Below are 22,916 nucleotides of genomic sequence, written 5' to 3' on the forward strand. Positions count from 1 at the left end.
TTATTTGACTTCATGGTCAAGGATCCCTCCCAAATTTTCTTACCCATTTGAACCCTATAGAAAATCAGATCTAACATTGGGTCATTCTGTTTGTAGAAAACTTACGCACAACTAACCTCTTACTCTCTTAACTAACCAACCAACCAGTGTCATTGAGCTCATAATTAAAACACCTAACATCTGATCTTTTCTCTAATAATTTCCAGATTAAAGATATTAAGCGTTTCATCAGAAAGTATACTTCACCACAACCTTCCAAAGACAATGAGTCCAAAAGCAACCCCACACTTACCACTGTTGTCCTTCCTTAGATTCAAAACATCACTGACCCCATATCAAAAGTTCTTAAGAAATTTTACGTTGAAAAAGTACACAATCAATTAATCTTATTCGATAAAACTGGAATGCAGTCTTCTACCAAAGAAAAATCTCTTACCAACCAAACAATCTCAACAGCGACTCAGGTTTTTACCTTTCACCAATATCAGTCTTCCGAGACAATGTTCACGCCCTCCATTAACTCTGCCCCTCTCAAGCAATATATAAGCAGGTACAGAGTAGAATGCGAGCCAGTTTCAGTTGAGCTCTGAAGAAGCCAACAAGATGATTGGCGCAACGTCAGCAAGTTTTATTTATAGAAGGAATCCAGAGGATTTGTAAACAGTATTAGAATAGTTTGTGGAACTTTCTTTAAAAAAATAAAACTGTTATTTTGTTGTGGCTTCATTTCATGTACTGCCTACTTTTGTAACTAGTTGTGATTTAAAATAAAAAAGTATTATTATCATTATAAACAGGATTTCCAATCAGCAACTAACGATTTTGCGGACACGCTACTGCGCGTCTGTGCAATTACTTTGCGGGAACCCCCGGTACGCAACGCAATTTTTAATTTCGCGAACGAACCCACCTGATCCTGCCGGGAGTCACGACGCCACGCTTCAGTCCCAAAGCGGCGTCGCGGCGCCTTCATCGCCTACCGAAAGGCCGCGTCCACGTCTTCGCTCCGGTTTTTTTTTACGTCCGTTGCAAGTGTAAAGCCGTAATTTCGTATCGATCTGATTCGATACCGGGATTAGTTATTCCGTGGTAAATTTGACGGGGTAACCGACCCTCATAATAAAACGATGCGGGTAATGCACGTGCAGATTTTTAAAAACGCGATATCGTTTTTGCACGTGATTCGGTCATTTGCTTGCTAATCCGAATAAGCAAGTATAAACTGTAATTATAATAAACGTACTACAAATTTATTTTCGCAATATATCGTAAAAATGACGTGTCCTTAAATTTAATCATGTAAATAGGCTGATTTAATTTTGCGGCAACTTTGGTTCATAACAAAACGAAATTTTAATGTAGCGTGATACTTCGCGTTTGTAATAGCACATTCTGAATCTCCCGGTGTTGAGAGAACTGGGTCAAAATCGACTTGACAAATTTGACCCAAATAATAACCTGAAGGTAAACAAAACCCTACGAAAACCCGGTTTTGTTAAATTTTCCCTATTCTGCGTCGATTAGTGGCATGGAAAATTATTTTAGTTTTTCGTAATTAAAACAATATATTGGAACAATGCTGCTTAGAAAATATAGGTAGCTTGATGTGTAAATAATTCATTTTTCAAAGTAGTGAAAGAAATCAAAAATATATAGAAAATAGACACACTTACACTTTACATTGATTGGTATTAAAATTTTCAAAAATAATCTGTTTTTCTGCCGATTTTGGTAAAATTTGTGGGTTTCTTTGTTGTGCAGTGAGATGTCTAATTCAGATCTGATTGCATATTTTTAATTTCAATGGCGACCTCGCTGGGAGTACAATTGCCCCCCTGTGGTTTCCTCTATATTTATATTTCTATAAACTTCTTCTGTATATTTTTATTTTATCTATCATCGTGGCAACAAATCGGGTGCTTGGTGAGGTCCAACTAGATCTTTTAGCGTTACATTAAAACTTTAACTTTCAGCTTTGCATGTAATTACTATTTGTTTATTGTTTCTAAAGTTCTTTCAATAAATGACGGTAAAACAACAAATAACAATAACACGTCACCGAGTAAAACTAGTCGGGAACCCCTGTGGAATAAAATAATTTCGGCAACTACTACAACAAGTAAACCTGTCGTCACTCATCTAAGTCGACAAACACTGTTATGATATGGATGGATTATCTTTCCTATCTATAAGAGGTAAAGTGACAATAACATTCATGCCACTTAACTCCGCAGAAAAAAATAAAACAGTTCCATATTTTCCTTTATCCTCGTCAACAATTAACTCATTTCCTGCCTATCTACCATAAGTTGGACATAAAAAAAATTATTCTGTTGTACAATTTTACTACTAAATAGGTAGATAGTTATAACTGTTGAACATTTTATCAATGATTTTTTAGCTACCGCGGCATCGTACACATTTAGTCAAATGCAGTTTCTTTCGAAGTAGGAATATTAATAAGAGCTTTTTCCTACTGCTACTGCAGTTGCAAAAAAATATTTAGCAAATTTCATTTCAGCAAAACTTAGAAGTGTTACAAATCATATCAGCATATTGCAACTGCAACTTAACGTAACTACAAGAAAGGTTATTAGAATTCGAAATCATTGGAATTTCGAATTAAAAAGATGAGTATGTAGCCAACTTACAAGATAACTTCATTCATATGATTTTCGAATGTATATCTCGGAATCCTGAAAATTTAACGAAGAACGGATTTTCCCAAATCGTTCGGAAGAAGGTCCGCTTTGCTTAACTCGCCGTGGTTTTAAAATAGCAGTGCGAATTAATTAAACAAGCATCAGAGTTTAAAATTATCTCATCTCCAAACATTGCGTGCCCCATTATCACAGATGCTCAAAGTTTACTTCGAAAAATGCCATAGCTGAAGAGCAACAACGTCGAACAAGCACTTAATTTCCACAAATAAACGACGTTGAACAAACCGACACGATTGGGGAGAAATCCCAATCCACTCGGCTCCAAAATTGCATAATATATTCAGTTTACAACCGATCGGCTATTAAATCAATGGAAAGTAGATGCAAAATTCATTCCGATAATCAATCTTAGAGTAACGATTATTAACATCTCGTTTTACGTAAATAGTGCTTCGTCGAACATTACTGTGAAATTGTGAAACATTTTATCCATAGAGAGAACGAAAAAAAAATTTTTTTCCAATGCATTAAAATAAATTTTCCGTTTTTGTTAATTACCCCGAGAGCACAACATATAACAATTTGCTGCGGACAGTAATTTTAGGTGGTCCGGGAATAGAGAGCGCAATCAAACGAAATTTACGAAAATTTGCGCGAAATTGCTTCTATAAATAACTTCCCTTAAAACTGCGGAAATATTAATTTAATAGCGCTTTAAAGCGATCGACTTGAAAAGTTAAAAAAAAATTATTTTTAAATCGGTTCATATGGAATAACGTAGATCGTATAACATTTATCATTTTTCTAGTATGTTTAGTGTAAGAGATGATATTTTTTACCTGTATGTATTTCATGTTACAGATATTAAATTGGGCTCATTTTTTGAAAATAGAATTTCGATATTTGTTCAATTAAGGTATATAGGTATATATAAAATTAAATACTGCGCGAAGTTGCCAATTTCACCATGCCAACTTTTCTTTCGACCAATGACATAGCATACATCTTCGTGAGAATTTCCTTGATGTTGCAATATTTATGACAAGTAAAGGTCAAATGCGATAATAAGTTGTCAAATTAGTAAGACAAATTAAAATATAACTGCCAAATTTAAAGTATTACAAATTCGCTGAGTATAAACACTTCATATCAGAAATAGGAAGGTCCATTGTAAGTTCTACAATAAGTGATATTAAAATCTATTTCGGGAATGTGTGCAAACTACAGTTTGGCTTTAATTTCATTGCAAAATTCTTTCTTTTAGTCGAGTGCAGGTCCACCAACACTGAAAATGGTGAGCAAAAAGTAGTCCCGCTAAGATATCTTCTTGCCGTGGACGGTTCGATTGATCAAGTAGTCAGAATCCCACGTTTGATCATCTTCTTTAATGATGTCCTGGACTGCTTTTCGCAAGTTCTCTGGTGTCACTTCTTCAACAGATTGATTAAACAGTAGCTTAAGGTCTGTGTCATTCTAATATCGTGGTGTATCTTGCTGCAAATCCTTTCTTTCTTCTTCTTCTTTAGAAATTAGTACGCAATAATTGACATATTTCATAAAACAATATTTGTGTAAATTTGCTATACTGCTATATTAATTATTCCTTTGCATGAAATTATCTTCAAATTCAATATTTTTCGTCGTTAACCTTCATTAATCCAAGGTTCAGCAGGAAAGATTTTCTTCTGCCCTCTTCGATACTGCTTTATAATACTCAAATATTTCCAGCAAACAATTTCATCGCTTTAGAAATAAAGGTATTTTACGGTTATGCTGTTCCTATGCAAAATCCATATTTTTAAAGTGGTCCATAAAAGTTTCAATGTATTTGCTTTACTTTGGCTTTTTGCAAAATGGCTAAAAGTTTTATCTCGAGAGATATGCGATAAGGTGATTGATAAAATGCCTAGAAACCTGCGGCTGTGACACCATAGAAGGACACATTTTCGCTGGACCAAGTGACTTCCCAGCCTAAGCCTAAAGAATATGTTTTTCGTGTGGAGGCACTAAGATATCTCTAGTCAATCACGTTATATTTAGTATACGTCGCCGTTGTTCATCACAAACAATAGATCAACACCATCAAAAAAACCATCAAAAATCGTCACTTATGAATCTTCGCAGAATACAGTGAAGAGGAAGTTAAAAGGACTTTGGCGAATATTAAAATTTCGCTTGAATTTCCTAATTTCCACACCCTTTAAACCTCTTGGGTTCACGACTAGCGGTGTGCTGTAGAATGTGCTTTTTATGTTGGCATCTATTATGGTTTGTCTGGTGCACTTTAGTATGACGTTCTTGAATTAAGATTAGTAACAATTACGACTGATCTTATTAAGTTAGTGTGTTAAAATGATCGACTGGGTTTCGATAGTGCGCCATTCGAGAAGACGATTTTCGAATTATATGTACAATGTGCCTAACAAAGTGCGACGGCGCAGACAACGAAACCCGAAAAATCCGCCTAATTCGACTATGCAGCCACATGGATGTTCCTCCTGTTGGATTGGCGATAAAGTAGAGGTATCATACGCATAGCAATATACAATAGGTAGTTGTTCATAGTTCCCATACATTCTACACATTTTCCTTTTTAAGATATCCTTAATATGGTTTATGGATGCCTAGTAATGTTCTGGCATATCCAGTTGGATTGCGAGCACAACCGTTCTGATGAGATAGTTTCAGTGTCAAGATAGAATTTATGTTTATATTGTTTGTATTTTTGTAATAATATTTAATAATATTAATTTTGTTTGATTTTTCAATTCTTTGGGGGCAGAGTTTTGATTTTTGTACTTTTGCTAAAGTCAGCAAAACAACAATGGTTTCGGAAAACATCAACCTTCCTGTTGCTATCTACATCATCTCATCCGTCTCCATTTAACGGTTAACCAGTCCAATTGGTTTTTAATTATACCTTATCTGCCATATATAAATAATTCTAAATTTCGAAATAAATACTCGCAACAACAATCTATAGACTCAAAAATAATCAATACCTGTAATCAATAATTAATACTTATAATCAATAACTAATACCTATGACTATAAAACAGATTTGTATAGTTCATGACATTTATTACGGCATAGTAGGAAGTAGACACCACATTAAGCCATAATACGCAGTGACCAGATGATATTATGTCGATGTCTTGCTCCTTGCAGAAAACCAGATACGGAGATGAAGAACTTGCTCCTCCATCAACTCCCGTTCCCAAGGTAAGAGAAGTGACCGCCATATCTAATGCCGACGGTTTGTCCAGACAAGGATCAGTGGAAAGGGGGTCAACTGGACGTCGAAAAAGTGGTTCGATAGATAGGGGTGTCATCGATCACGTCGGCAAGGATCAAGTGCACAAAATGGTGAGCTACGTAAAATATACGATTTGTCTATCTGAAAAATAATGTATTACGTTCACTTGAGTGGTTCGTTCTAGATTTTTTCTTTTCTCGAGGATAGATTCTTAAAAGTTCGAATCCTCCTGATGTGTCGATAGATACCAAAGTCGTGCATGAAGAAATGACCCACAAACATGTTAAACAAATATATGCTTCCGAAATACGATAGCACAAGTAGAGCTGCTTTCATTATTGGTTGCATTTTTGGTAAATTTTACTATGAAATTTTGGCTTGTCACTTGAAGTGACAGTAAAACTGCAGTGAAATGCGGGTTAAAATGATTGTTATAGATATTTTTGGTGAGGGTGTTTCGTATTACGAAGTAAAGGACTACGGCCATGAATATTCTACATTAATCTTGGAATTAATATTATGATATTCATATGAGTCAGATTCGTAATTCGTAATCCGTCGATGTCATATCGAAGTTAATAAAATATGCAAAAGTTATTCATTTTAGTTACTCTAAATGAGGGCTTTTAAGCATTGACTAGAGGACACACACACCCATTAAGGGCGGAATTTTTTTTATTATAGTTGCCTTTCTGTCTTTATAACCTAGAAAGTCTACGGCGGGTTTTAAAATGATGTGTTACCGTTTGATGTTTATAATTTATAATGCTTTTCGAGACTTGGGCTTTGTTTTTATAGAGCAACAAATCTGTATAATTTTTGTTAGCAATGAAAATATTGAAATTTAAATTTAAATTGATGTTTAAAATATATAATAAATGTATAAATGTAATATATAATGTATAAGTGTAAATATATGAAAAATGTTTTAGGTTTTTTAAAACACTTGTTAAATGCAATAATGCTAACTAAATAGGCTGCTAGGTACAATATTAGGGAAACGGACGGAGCTAGAAATTTTCTTAAAAAATTTTGAAATAATTTTTATTTAAAAAATAACTGACATTAAGAACCAATACCTGTGAGTTTTTAGGTCTTGTATTGTGTGTGGTGAATAATTATTTAAAATCTAATAATGAAATTTTTATATTAATCAGATGATGATGAACATATTTTGATATATTTTTTATATAATATAATTTGTCATTCAGAGAGAACCTTCAAAATATCAGCTAAATCTCAGTACCGTGTCATTTCCATTTCTAAAATTTACATATAAATTCTTTTTTTTTGTACCAATTGATTTAGACTAATTAACTCATAAATTCTTGTTTCTATGATCAAACAAAAAAGGAGACCCTTTTTTGGTTAATGCTTTAAGTTAACAGTGAATCTCGGTTCAATAACTTTGATCTTTAAAATTTAATGAATTTTTGAATTTGAATTTATATAACTTGAGCGTCATCTACCTTTGAGATTTATGAAATGTCTGGGAATCATGTTGAGAGAACGTCATCTAAGTACTGTTTACAAACATGGAGTTAATGAAAGAGTGCAAAGATTTTATATGATTTTAGAACTGAAATTTCTTTTATGTCAGTACCGTCGTTCTTAACGCTTTGCAATTGTAGTAAAATCGTTTCAGACTTTTGCAGTAAAATGGATGAATAATATGCATCAACATTTTTAAAAATATAGTTGCATAATCTTAAAAATTTTAAGAAACAAAACGGAATCACCCATAAATATAAATAACGAATATTTGTTTCGATTTTAAATATTGCTTGACGCACTAAATAACAAATTAGCGTTTTATTCCAGGGCCATTAATAACAAAGTAAACTAAGAATGCTTCCCAACATTCAGCTTTTTTCCTGTTTTAGGCTAGAATAAAGATATTGAGATACGGTTTTCACTCAATAGGTTGGTTGAAGAAAAGGTCCTTTTAACTTCTGACTAACTTCTAATTGTGTTTAATATAATCACATTTTCCAGAAACTGGGTTTCAAAAATCAAAATGCCAAGTACACCGCCTGGTGGCCATTTCAATAACTCGAAAATAATTTCCTGCATTTTATTTGCATCAAACCGAAACTCAATTGTACGTACTCGACGCGCGTTTCGCCAACCAAGTTGGCATCTTCAGGAGAAGATTAAAACTAAACTAAAAAAAACTAAACGCGTTATTGTGTGTTAGTGCAGTGCCGAAGGTTCCAGTCAAGAGTTTTATTTGCATTGTTTTTTGTTGCTCTTCGTTACCCTATCTGGGATACCCGTTAAATGCTCCTTTAGGCTACCACGCGACAAATGTAATTTTTTTGTAATTCGCGTTAAACTAAAAAAAAAATAATAATTAACCAGATATAAAATCAACACACAAGTTCTAAAAACACGTAAGTAGCTGAACAGCTTATGATGCATTTTTTTTTCAAACTCCGTTACTCTCGAGGCTAGAAACCCCTTTGTTTCTATTAGAGCAGCGCTTTGGAGATTCTTTGTTCAAAGATAATAAAAGTTGGAGTCGTTTCAAACGAGGTGTCGGCAGGTACTAGAAGACAACGCTGACACATTTGAAAATCGCACTTACGGGTGGGTGCTTGGAGGAAAATGCCGACACGCTTTTACTTTTGGCGGATGATTCAACCCCTATTACGTGTAACTATTGCTTTGATTGAAAGAAGTGCTTTCAACTTTTCACTCATTTCTAACAATAAGGTTATTTATAGAAAACCTTGTCTAACGAGTGTGCAATAAACTCGTCAGTTTAGCAGTTGTGGCCGGAATGTTCATATGAATCATTTTGAAATACATTATAGGTATTGTCCTGACAGTCTGACTATATGAAATATATAAAAATTGAAGATTAACGTTTGGACAACCATTTACTCACATTTATTTATTTACCATGGGTATGCTGTGGTGTCATTTTATTTAAGTCCAAAATTTAGATAGATCCATCAAAAAAACAGACAATCTGCAAAGGTCTTCCTTGCACAGATCAATTTACAGAATGTATTTCCTTCCATAAAATATGGAATAGAAGAAAGAAGAAAGCTTAGGCGAGTTAAAATGAAACTATCAAATTAATATAATAAATACTAAGACAAAACCTTGGTATTGCTCTTTTATATGTTAAAAGTTATTTAGTCACTTAGTAATTTGAGTCACTTTCCTCTGTTTATCAACTTAACAATAATCAACAGGCTACGTCAATACACATTTCCAATTCAGAAAATAACAAACCGTGGAGCCCGCACAAACTAGAGGTTTGGATATTTATTTTACTACAATCCAAGGCAACACACTATAATACATATAATAAACAAAATAATTTTCCATATTTTTGGAAACAATTAAATTATGATTTTTGTAGGGGTCTAATTCACACCATTATATGCCTCTTGTGTTCACAAAAAATTACACTGTAGCAATAGTTTGCAAACCTAATACAACTCTTGGAGAAGCTGGGTATTTTTCTCATATTCTATATATACAAGAAATATATCAGCAGCAAATTTTTGTACTACTATCCTGCTGCGAAATTAAATAATGCAAACAAAAGCTACGATTCATTCTGCATTCTGCGAAAACTGCAGAATTAAGCTCACCCGGAGTTAATCAACACCCGGAACTAATTTTCATTAAAACCTTGCGTCTAATTCAGTTTGATGTGGTAATAGAAAACGGCTGTCTCTGCGAAAGCCTTATCTATGCAGCTTGTAAACGGATATAACACAGAAGAGCTGTACACGGTTTTACCCTATCTATTTGACAATCTCTATTGTGTGCTAAGACTCTTTTAAACTTAAATAAAATTATTTCAAAATTTGGCTGTAAACAATGAAATTCATATTTTATAATATCATAAAGAATTGGATACAAATATGCATAGCCAGTAAACGGTTCGCAATTATATATCAAAAGTATGAATAAATATTAATATATCATAAATATTAATCGCATTGCTAAAATAGGACCGACTAGAAATACGTCTTTTAACTTTACTAAAGATCCGTAAGTTATTATGCTGAAAGCCTTTGTTTCATTGTTCCCTAAACATAATCTTGTCATTCAGGTAGTTCGCATCAGTTCTTGAGAAATTTGTAATTTGTATGAGAAATTATATGTTCAACTGCAATTCGCTAAGTAGATGTAACAAGATTGGGTGCAACTGGATTGGCAATTCAGGAGTCCTTTTACAGTTAAATTTTCACTTATAATTGTAGAACTAAATAGAAACAACTAAGTTAATTAATTGCTTTTTATGTTATTTCATGGTTAATAGCTGTGACGGGAAATATATAATACTCGTTTCGACTGTAGATTTAGTATCTGTGATTCACGAATTTATTGTTTCTTTTTCTATGTCAAACTGTGAGCAAATAACAAATTTGGTCATAAAAATGATATATGTGGCTCCAAAAATGATCTTGCAACCCCCCCCCCCCCCCCACCTTTTTTTTTCACCAGCGGCATCCCTCGTACGCCTGCCACCTAGAAACGACTTTTATAAAAAAAAAAGAAACAGCCAGCTAAATAGTAGAAGACACGGTTTTTATTTGTGAACTTTTATCGTTGATTTTTCACTTGCCTTGTGCAGCCTTGCAATCGATGTGAAAGCTTCCTCTGCGAGCCAATTAATTACTAGCAAACCTCGGAACCTGGAAGTCGGAAACTTTAAATAGATACGCATTTCTAAGCAAAGATTGTTGGATGTAGCTTACTGCTGAGGATTTATTTTGACTTCCTTAACTAATTTCACGCAAACAAAAACCAAACTGTAATCTACGGAGGAAAAAAACTTTATTTAGAATCACCTGAATACGCCTTAGTTATGATTTTTTCTTTATTTTCCAAATTATAATTGCAAAAATAGAGGAACGGCGTGCTTGGAAACAGGAAGGAACTCTTTTGTTAATTGACAATTTTGAACCGTATCCAGCTACTAAATATTTATTTATTTGGTTACTACTTGTAGATGTAGTTATACTCCAGTCAGAGCAGTTGTACACTTACGTTACGTATATATGATCCTTAGGTCTTAGCTATATTGCTACCATAACTATAAATAATGATTCCTAAATTGACAAACCAAATTCCTGTGTCAATTTACGACGACGAACTAGATAAGGATGTGTGTTATGTAAGTAGTTTGGAAATTTCGACATATTTACCTTCTTATCCTTATTAAAAATGTTATTTATACTGATAACAAATTGTTTATTGAATGGATGAAGTCAATGTCAATGAAAATATTCTTTTTGTAAAATATTACATGGCTTTTACCAAAATCGAAGTCTTCCGTAAAAAGATTTTTAACTGCTGCAGTCTTCCATTCTAATTTAAGAGAGCGGATTTTTATACCTAAAGTTTGTGTTCGGTCACTTTCCTTTCTCTGTATTTGTTTTTTTACCTGAATATACGTCGCAACCGCTGTAGCTGAGATGAAAAAGTGCCTGTACTCGTTCCTAAGCAAACAAACTTGCTTAATTTAACGCAATAAATTAAAATACGTTTTAAAGCTATTTAGAACACAGGCACGCACGTAAGTAGTTAGGAAAAAACAATCTCAAGTTACTAGCAAGTGGACACGAAGCTTTAGGGTAGGGAGTCTTTAATAGTATATTATGCAACAAGTGCGGTAAACGGCATTTGACTCACGAGTTTATTTGACCCGAGCGGAGCGAGTGTTTAATAAACGAGTGACTTAAAAAGTTTACCGGACGTGTTGCATACTATACTTTTTCTACGACCGTCAGTTTTTGCGTACATTTTCGCAAAACACGAATACATTCACTGACATGACTGCCAGAATTAAAAAACGTCAAAATTGAAAGCGTGGGAAATATCTCCGAAAACATCCGATTGCTCCCAAACCCGTGCGGTAAAATCCCGGAATGTCCGAAGTGGCTCGCTCGGATTCGTGGGAAACGAAACTGACGTGGTAAAGTGACGCTTCCCGCACACTAGACCGGTGCGTAATTAGGTATTTTACAGACGGGAGTAGAAAAAAAAGTTTACCGAACGTGTTGCATAGTATACTTTTTCGACGACGTTAGTTTTTGGGTACATTTTAGCAAATCACGAATACATTCACTGACATGACTGTCAGAATTGACAAACGTCAAAGTTCACAGCGTGGGAAATATCTCCGAAAACATCCGATTGCTCCTAAACCCGTGCGGTAAAATCGCGGAAACGTCCGAAGTGTCTCGGATTCGTGGGAAACGAAACTGATGTGGTAAAGCGACGCTTCCCGCCGCTAGGTCGGTGCGTAATGCGTAAAAAATATTTTGTGATGCAAAAACGGGCATCCCCAAAATGTAATGAAAATGGTTAGAGGGGATGTTTATATTAGGACCGAGCTCCCTGTATAACACATTCAAACAAAGCAGTCAATAGAATGTGCTTATAGTCTATCAGGTGGTTTATAGCCCTCGTATCAAATTTCCCTTCCGCATTGCACGCAATATAAATCAACCGCGGCAACCAGCAGGTGTTCGAGGAAGGCGGCATCTGGTGGCGTTCGAGGGGCGTCACACGAACCGCCAGTCTGGTTGTCGCGTCGGAGGCGGTCGCGGCTGACGCGGTTGTTTTAATATTCGACTACCGATGCCATGCATGGTAGTGTCCGTTTGATTTGCCGAAATGATTGGTGCGTGGCGCAGGGGGGGCACGCGCGCGAACACGCCAGTGCGTCTGACACCACCCTAACTGCGAGCATCCGTATAACTTTTTTTTTCGAGTTTTTGCAATATTTAGTAAATAGATTAGTAAAAGAATTTATTATTATTTAAATACTGCGGGTAAAAAACCCAAACTAACTTGGATCGGGTGTTCTTCCACTTAACTCAAAACCAGAACTATAACTAGAAAAAGAACTTTCCATGGGAGATAAAAATTTTCAACGAATGCCTTATATAAGTCTCCGGGTGTTCCGAAATTAGGTGCCAATTTTTAACCACTTATTTATATTTAATCTTTGCCCTAAAATAGAAATAAAAAAATTTATAAACTACACAACCACAACCTCTTCGTTTTAGCATACATTACGGTTTTTTGTAAATGTTTTCGAAATCTGCAAAGATATGTAAATAACATTAAGTACATTTGCCAAACTTCATGAGTGAGTAATGTTAGTGAATTTTACCATAAAACCCTAAAATCTATCTTTTTTTACAAAATCAAGACACATTTCTTGTACCGTTTTCGAGAATATAAATCGCAATTACTGCAAAACGTTTATTCTTACTGCCACTGAGGTGCAAATAATTGGCAGCACTGGGAGCGAATGACACTAAATTGTTGGAGTTGTGTAAACAAAATTTAACCACCAATTCTTGAATCAAGTTTGAATTGTGTTGGTGGAAAAAATGTTTTTTTATAATTAACACGTTTTAAAATAAAAAGTTGGAAGAGTTGGTTTGGACTTATTAATACACATCGGAACATAGCTATTTTAAGCTGCTGTAAAATATTTCATTATTGCTAAAATAACTAGATGGTTTCTATCCAATATATAAGAAATTAATTGTCGACCAAATTTGTGGTAATTGCCAGAGCGATAACACCCACGCTAAAACAAAATTAGACAGTTGTCAGTTAGTTAACTGAAGTAGTTTCTTAGCTTAGGAAATACAACCGTTAGTGGGAGCAACACTAATTATAAATTCAACATTGGGAATCGACACCTCGTCAATTAAATTGTGGGGTGGCTACTGACATTTTAATTTTAAAAATATGCGTTCTCTAATGAACGGTCTATCGTAACTTCTTTTTCTTCTTCATTTAAAAGAAATTTTCTTGTTAAGTGAATAAAAATAACTGATATAACCCGCGAAAGTGTTAAACCCTCGGACAGTCCGAAATATTAGTGACAGCTAGAGGCATAAGCTTTAGTAAATTTGTATTTGGTCGGTGCTTAATTCTAAAATGTTGAAAATGTGTTGGCAACTGATTTTAATGTTTGCATAGTTTCTTCCAACTTTTGAACAATGTTTAACATAACCTTGCTTGTGCAAACGGTTATTTGAAGGAGTTGTTAAGACAATTTCTTTAGACCTCCCTTGCCTTTATTTTAAATTATATCTCAACGTTTCGGTTGACATGCATCTCCAACCGATATCAATTTATAAAAAATCGAGTTCTTTTGTACCAAGTAACGTCAAAATTTAATTTTAGATTCGTATTGATTCACTTACAGGTTACTGTATAATTAATAGGTAACGCTATATATACACATACGAATAATCTATATGCTTTAAACACTGTCTGGGGCAATAAGGTAAAGCGTTCCAGTCTGAAAAGTTCGACCACCATTAATGTTGGCTTCAAGGTGAAACTGGAATAGCGATTTCCTAAGGTCCTAAGGCCGAATTTTGCTTAGAGGTATTTAATTAAGCTAAAATAAAACCACCAACATTACTGTAATGAATTTATGAGAAAATTTACAAAATTGGTAGCGGTTAGTGGTTTGATGCTACTTTCGGCGGAATTTTTTGAATTGTCGTTCTATATTCGATTTAAGGAGAAATATTTGTAAATGTCTAATTTACACACCTAAGTATCGGACTTAAATTCTAGAATTTTTATAAAAGTGCTATTTGTTAAAATACTTAATTGAACCAAATATTTTAAATTTAATTATTCGAAAAATCGGGTCTATAACAAAATAATGCGGACATTTTAATTTTGAGATATATTTCTTGATCGCTAATGTCATTATCTTGTGAAAACAGGAATTCAAGCCCAAAGCTTTTATCCCCAAACATTTTATATTTCACCAAAGTTTCATTCAAATATCTGCAAACAATTTTTAATAATAGAAAATTCTCGAAGGCAATTTCACTAAACGATCATTACTATTATTGTAAAACATCCTGTGTATCTAAATTCGTTTTGAAATACGACAATTGACACTTTGGTTACAAACAAAAATGACAAACGGTTTTTGGGTTGAAAGGTAACTACAAAATATTACAGTAAATGGGTTTTTGTTAAATACGTAATGTAAAAATACAACGTTGAAAATTTTATTTTTATTTGTTATTCCGCGATGTTTTGTCCTTTTTAAAATTTAAAGTCAATTTCGAAATTTCAGCATCGACGCAATTACAAAGCATGGCGATTGGGATTTAATAAATATATCAACAAAGCCAGCGAACCTCAAACATACATTTTTTGGATCAATAAAGGACGACCATACATAAATAGGTAGCATTGTTATCCGTATAGTGTAGTAGAATTATTGCGTTTTGTGGATGAACAATAGAGACTTTGTTGGCTTGCCCTATTAGCTTTCACCGATAATATTATTAACTAATTAGATAATATCAACAAAATTATCGCTATAGTTTATCGGAGAAAAATAGTTTGTTGGAGTTATCAAAGAATTACAATTTATTGCAATAAATAAAAACTAAAAGTTCAGATTTTCACGAAATTATATATTTTGACATGACAATTGTTTCGACAACACCGTTTCTTTATCAAAACAATTGTCATGTCAAAATATAATATATAATTTCGTGAGAATCTGAACTTTTAGTTTTTATTTATTTTAATAAATGGATTTTCATCAAGTAAAAGCCACCTCAGTTCAACAATTTATTACCATTAATTTTTTTTTATTATGGGATATTCGAAATCTTCTATACACGCAGAGCGGAAATAATAACATAAGAACAAAAATCAATCGCAATAATTATAGAAAGAAAGGAAATATTATCAAAATGTAGGATAAAATTGAACAAAAAGGATTAAAGCTTTTAATTCCTGTACAATAAGTATTTTGTGTTTTTGGAAACAAGAACTCTAACCTCTGGGATTCTTGTTAACTCGTCGTTTAAATCTAGACGATTTAGGAATTTTTTTTGGCTCCAGTAGACTACAAAATGGCAATTGTAAAATTTACATCACATAATTAATGCAGTTTCCTTGTGTAAAATTATTATTTATAAAAATAATAAAATAATAAAAATTCATTAATTCATTAATGCATTGATCAGTTAATAACGTGCTGGGGCGTCCAGAACGAGGTTCGTCATCGGGGTCTTCTCGACCATCTTGGAAGAGCTTATATCACTTATAAACATTTTTTTTGCTCAAAGTAAATTCACCATATGCTGTTGTAAACATTTCAATTGTTTTGCAGCACTGTATTGCATTGTTTTTTACAAAAAAATTTATGCAAATTCTTTGTTTCATTTTTTTTTACAGCAGAAAATTGCCTAGCACACAAAACACGTCTAATGCTTCTCACAAAAAAAGTAAAGTCGCAAACTGGCTGAAACTGTAAAAATATCTTAGGGACATGTGTACCAAGATAACAAAAAAAAAATCGATGATCGAATGTACACCGCGTGCCAAATAAACGACCCACTGGGTCTGGAAACCCATAGGAGATACGAAAAAAAAATTCGTACAAAAGTTTTTTGAACTCTCCTGAAGATTTAAAATATTATAATTTTTGTTGATACAAGATACCTCAAAAGTGTCCCCTCCGACATCAAATTTGTTGTTTTAAATGGAACACCCTGTATATATCGACATTTTTGGAATGCTTGGTTAAAATAAAGGTCATTTTCTTAAGAAATTCCTATTCGAATTTCCCATAGTTTGGGCAGAAATTGATATAAAATTGTGTTGTTGATTCAGGTATTGCAACGAAAATTTAACCACCGACTTAGGAGATGATGCACTACTCAATCAGTTTGATAGATGCGCCTCAACTTATACAGGGTGTCCCAAATTGGTGTTGCCGTTTTGGCGAATTTAATTCACAAAATGTCAAGATTTTCAAATACAACACCCTATATTTTTATTCAGATATCAATTTTAGGATCAAAAAAGGTAAGTTTGTAATTTATCTTAAATTTAAATTTTACTTATTTTTTGAAATATTCGAGGATTAATATAACACCCGTATAAATTCTTGTTGAATTTAAAACTGCCCACATTACATGATTCTTTTAAAGATATAATACTTCAGATATACGAATAAAGCCTATTGCTAACAATGCAGTGTGTCCATTAAAACATGGAGATTTTGAGAAAAATCGACTGTATACTACACACTTTAACAGATTTAATAAAACTTCAGAATTCATATTTAAAGAAACATTATATATTTTCACATATTGATTTACGGATGGAAAAATGTGATGACACTATATATCATCCGTTCGCTTGTTGAACTCCGACTGGAATCCTGCAGACGTTTCGCCAAAATCTCACTTGCCATCTTCAATGCTCGCGCTCCGAAAACACTTCGAACACTGGGAGGTTATCGGCAGTGCGTGCGGTATTTATACCCTGCGCCGGAGATGGTAACGGTGCTGCTTGTGCGGGAGGGGAGGTGGCTCCGCCCCCCGAATTGTCGCGTTGTTAATTTCGCTCGATCGTAGTTGCGATGTCCCCGTTGGCTGCTTGCGTATCGCTCTGCTGTTTGATTATCGTTCTCCACGTATTGGATAAATGCAGAGCGTCGTCTCTCGTATTCAGGTGTCCGGACTTTTCTATCTCAGGAATTTGTCTGCAAGTACCGAAATCAATTTTATGGCCTGTCTGATGTTGGTGCTGAAACAGAGCAGATGTTATTTGTTTGTTTCTTATGGCTAAACGATGTTCCTCGAGCCTGGCTGGAATCCTTCTGTTGGTCTGTCCCACATACGTCAGGCTGCACGATCCGCATGCTACGCTGTATACTCCTTGGTTTTCCAGAGTAATTTTTTGTTTTGGGTTTCTTAGTATTGCTCCGATGGTATGATCAGGTTTGTATGCCGTTAATATGTCGTGTTTCCGTAATATTCGGCCGATTTTGTCAGTAACCCCCTTGATGTACGGCAGGACAGCGATCTATTTTTGTTGGGTCTCGTCCTGCACTCTCTGCTGCGGCTGCTGCTGTTTACTGATTGCCTTGCTGATGCTGCGCCTTTGGTATCCGTTTTGTCGAAGACAGGTACTAATTTTCTTTAGTTCTTCATCTCTGTTCCTCTCGTTTGTGAGCCTGAAGGACCGAGCAATTAATGTATTTGCCACTGCCTGTATCTGTGATGGGTGGTGATGAGATTTAGCGTTCAGATATCTATTAGTGTGTGTTGGTTTTTTATAGACAGTGTGTTCCAAGTGTCCATTTTCAGTCCTTGTGATGTGCACATCTAAAAAGGGCAGACTGTTATCCTCTTCAAGTTCTATTGTAAATTGAAACCTTGGGTGAATGGAATTCAAATGAACTAGGAATTTCAAAAGCTCCTCCTGGCCAAAAGGCCATACAACAAATACGTCATCTACGTACCTTGTCCCTAGTTTTGGCTTCAGATTTGCCTCTCTATTGCTTTCTTTTCGAAGTAAATCATGAAGAGGTTGGCAATCACAGGTGAGAGAGATGATCTCATTGCTGCTCCATCTACTTGTCGGTAAATTTTCCCGTTGTACATAAAGTAAGCGTTTTCCAGGCAATGTCTTGACAGATCCATTATGTACGGCGGAAGATCTTCGTTTTCCTCTATAAGCAAGAATGTCTCTTCTACTGGAATGCTCGGGTAGAGGGATTTGACATCGAAACTTGTCATAATGTCGTCCTTGTCCATCTTGAGAGAACCTAAAATCTGAGTGAAATGTTCTGAGTTTTTAACATAGGAATCTGCCTTTTCCACTATGGGCTGAAGTGCACTGGCCAGATGTTTTTCCAGCTTGCATAATGGTGAGTTAAAGGCGCTTACGATTGGACGCAGGGGAACCCCGTCCTTACTGATCTTTGGGAGCCCGTAGAATATTGGGCAACGACTCGATTTTTCCCTCGGAATAAGTTTCTTCTTTGTATCCTCGTTTATTGATGAATCGAGAATTTTGGACTTAGTTGTTTTTTCCAAATATGTCGTGGGATCTCTGGTGACTAGTTTGTATATTGGGTCGTACAAAATATCCTCCAATTTTGCATTATAATCCGACGTATTCATGACGACAGTGGCATTTCCTTTGTCTGCTGGCATAATTAGAATATTTTCGTTTTTGTTTAGATTCCTTAAGGCTTGCATTTCTTCTCTGCTTAAGTTTGGCTGCGGTTTCTCAGTGCGCCATAGAATTATTAACATCATGGCACACTGAGAAAGACAAGGACATCACGTCAAAAAAACTGTGGAAGAAATTAGAAATCCTTCAGTCAAATTCCAAAACATCAGGACAAGTGCCAAATACAAACCGAAGCAGTACAGGTCATAATATTTCAGCATACCATCTTTCCGATACAGAAGTCAGCGTACTGAATAAAGGATTTAACTATGCAATAGCTCCAAAAAGATTACCCATCGAAGAGATCGTTTCCAACGTCGAAGCAAGTATTTCCACCACGGACGAACAAGATGCGGAGTTAATTAGGCAAGATGTCGCCAGAGTCTTAAGACAGTCAAAACCACCGCAACCAAGTTTGTTTATACCTTAATGCGTCAAAAAAAAGATTGTGATGTCACAGCCAACTGAATTTTTAAATATTTTGATATTCCTTTAATGTTTTGTTGCCAGAAGAAACGAGCATTTTAAGAGGAACATTTTTAACTAAACTTTATGGACCGAATTAACGAACACTTTTCAGTTAACTTTTTTTTTATAGAATTGTTTATTCAAATTTGTTACCTTGGTTAGTTAACCCATAAACTTTAATTACTTATTTTTGTTATTTGGTATTTTCAATCGTACAAGATAATTTATTGTTTTATTGTTAGCAATAGGTTTTATTCGTATATCTTATCTTTAAAATAAGTAAATACCTAATATTTCCAACAAATGACCTAACGTGGGCAGCTTTAAATTCTACAAGAATTTATACGGGTGCTATCTTAAACCTCGAATATCTCAAAAAGTAAGAATAATTTAAATATAAGATAAATTACAAACTTACCTTATTTTTTGTCTTAGAATTGATATCTGAATAAAAATATAGGATGTTCCATTTCAAAATCTTGAGATTTTGTTAATTGAATTTTCAAACAGATTGAGTAGTGCATCATCTCCATAGTTTGTCGTTAAATGTTCGTTGCAATACCTGGATCAGTAGCGCCACAATACACACAATTTTATATGGGGCAATCAAAATATGAAAAAAAAAACGCATAACCTCAATTTCTGCCTAAACTAAATAACAAAGATTATGTCGGAGGGGACAGTTTTGGGACATCCTGTATCAACAAAATTATAATATTTTAAATCTTCAGGAGAGTCCAAGAAACTTTTGTATTAAACTTTTTTTCTTATCTCCTATCCAGATCGTATAGTGGGCCGTTTTATTTTGCACACTGTGTACATAGCCCGCCCAATTACAAAAGTAACTTTTTAAACATACCTCGTATGTGTGTTAATTGTAAATTTGGAAATATTTTCACAAATAATTTTTTTTTCTAAATATTGATTTTATATGGAAATATACAAATATCTCATTCATTTTGATTGTTCTTAAATCTTGGGGTAATGCTTTTCTAACACAACAAAACAGCAAAACAAATTTGCAAAATCGGAATATAATTAAGATAACTATGATTCTCTAAAATTCCTAAAAGTTACTTTATCCCGCATATATACCTACTCCACTACTGTCCCTTATTTGTTCACTTTAAAGTATTCTTTGTAAGGCTTTGTGATCGGAATCGACTTTCACTATTTTTTTAAATTTGGAAGCACATTTTCGTATTATTATATTTTTTTTGTCATTCTTTTCGACGCACTTTCTTCAAAAATGTCACTTTACTTCCATAATTAGTTTCATTATTAACATAAATGGTATTTAGCGTTTTTTTATTATGCATTTCCATGAAATGTAATGAAAAAGTAATTCAGCACTTGTTATTACATTTACAAAATGTTATTATATTTTGCAAGTACGCACTCTGTTTCAATAGCGAATAAGACAACGAAATCGGCCTTAAATATTGCGGTAAACCCAAAGATGATCTTAAAAAAAATCAAAAAATCAATTTAATACTCGTATATTATTCATTTTCACACTGTACTTAAAAACTTTTTTTTATAAAATACCTCTTGTAGCTCTATTTTAATTGATTCACCAACTAGATTCACATTATCAATCCCAGTACCATCCCCGGAGCTTTCTCTCTTATTTAAACCATCAACTACAATAACGAATTAGTCTCACTAATCTACTCACAAATTTTTATAAAAATCGTTAACGAATTTTCACTGATCATTAACAAACACGCTGTAGATACAAAAGTCTAAAATGAAGATTGTATATTGCTTGCTTTTCGAACAAGCTCGACCAGTTTTGCATTGTCATTGTTGAAGTTTAATACGACCCAACACGGTGATAGTTAATATTTTGAATCTATGCCAAGAGTCAGTTGACCACAAATGAAATATTTACCACCGTTCGTTCAAACTTAATGTGATTTACACCGCATGAGCAGCAGCGCGTACGAAAATCAATTATTTAAATTTGTTCTATGGAGAATAAACCAAATCAATTTTTCATTTTAATAGCCAGTAGGAAAATAAGAAAACACGTAACGGATCTACGGAAATTGTGTTTGAAATTGCGACTCTCATTTTTATTTCGTCCAGCCATAATAACATTCCAAAATGAAAACAGGATGTGAATTGCCCAAACAACTCAACAGGATGTTGTTCTATTTTCTCAACATTTATGGGTTCAAAATTTCGCAAGACTATTTCAACAACAAGATCATATTTTATTGTTCAATAGAGTGAGAAAACATACAGAGAATGGAGAATTTTAGAAATTGCATTTTGGCTTTTGCTTATACAGGGTAAACATTATCTAGGGAAGGCGAAACCTATATACATTTTAAAGAAGTATTTTAGGGGTATATTGAGCCTACCTTCCGAATGAGTTGCATGTCGTCAAGATAATCTAAAATAGTAAAATTTCAAAAATTTAATTATTTCCAAAAGTATCATAGAAAATAAACTATATTCTCACAAAAAGCAGTGAGTAGATTGACAAGTCTTCTGATATATTTTTTTAAAAGCATTGCTTTATTTTTAATTAGGTTGCGGGTATGAGTAGTTAATAATTGATAACTTAGAATTTTACTGCTACCAATAATATACTGCAAATAAGGGAGAAAAATTTTTTTCTTGTAAGACTATATCAGCATACTATTTCCCTTTTAGGACAAGTTTATGTTTATTTTAGCATAGCCATGAGGTTGAATAAGTGATAAAACACTGCTCATGGGCAAAACTGACCTATTATTCAGTAATCCGCCAAACAGGTAATCAATACTGGGAAAAATCTATGCAAGTTCCAAATTCAGAGTGCTTGTGACGACGGCATGAGCGCCATCTCTGCTAAAGTTGTCGAAACTCTCCAACATTGATTAAAACGCTCTGCACATTGATGTCGCCAATACCGTGTTTATCGAACGTCTTCTAGAGGGCGCTTTCTGTAAAAAAGACATCGAATGGCAATATATCAGGAATATATTTTAAATATTACTATAAAATGGCGAACTTCATTTTTTTCGTAAAAACAATTAATTAAATAATCGGCAAATAATTTTAGAAGAATTTAATAACCACTTTAATTTCAATATATTGCAATTCCTAGCCAGCAGCGACGGAAAAGAAGCTGTCAGTTAGCTGTCAATAATTATTAATATTTATCATAAGACCATATTTTTGCTCTCTATTTTTTAAACACTCATACTGAATAGGTAAGCTTTGAATATTTTGTTAGAAAATTTCATTCAAATTTTACAGCATCGCACCCTGAAACGGCAAGAAACACATGGTAATTAAAATAATAAACCCTGTCAATGAATTTTTTAGTTTAGCATAAGAGCAGACAGAAAATCACATTAGGCAAACATTTTTTACAGGTTGAATGTCCAAATTGCTAATAATAATTACCTATATTCCCAACATTTCATTTCGCTACATTCATTAACAAATAACATGTGTAATCTGGTTAAAACATCTGAATACTACAATTGTGTTACATTTATTTATGCAATGTTATCTCCATC

General features: G+C 33.9%; 1 protein-coding gene across 15 annotated transcripts in view; it reads left to right on the forward strand.

The window, feature by feature from the left end:
- Window positions 1-22,916, forward strand: part of LOC132700633 (disks large 1 tumor suppressor protein) — a 413,177-nt gene that overhangs the window by 281,461 nt on the left and 108,800 nt on the right. For 9 of the 15 annotated variants that reach the window (XM_060668085.1, XM_060668083.1, XM_060668094.1 and 6 more), the window contains one exon: window positions 5,832-6,029. In XM_060668085.1, the coding sequence (XP_060524068.1) occupies window positions 5,832-6,029 (198 nt within the window). Of the gene's footprint in view, window positions 1-962; window positions 1,134-5,006; window positions 5,187-5,831; window positions 6,030-12,486; window positions 12,867-14,129; window positions 14,308-15,019; window positions 15,133-22,916 lie in introns of those variants that run through there. The other 6 variants (XM_060668086.1, XM_060668092.1, XM_060668091.1 and 3 more) reach the window with 6 other exon arrangements.

The sequence above is a fragment of the Cylas formicarius genome, unplaced genomic scaffold (assembly GCF_029955315.1).
Source record: "Cylas formicarius isolate icCylForm1 unplaced genomic scaffold, icCylForm1.1 PGA_scaffold_4__25_contigs__length_36172078, whole genome shotgun sequence".
NCBI lineage: Eukaryota > Metazoa > Arthropoda > Insecta > Coleoptera > Brentidae > Cylas > Cylas formicarius.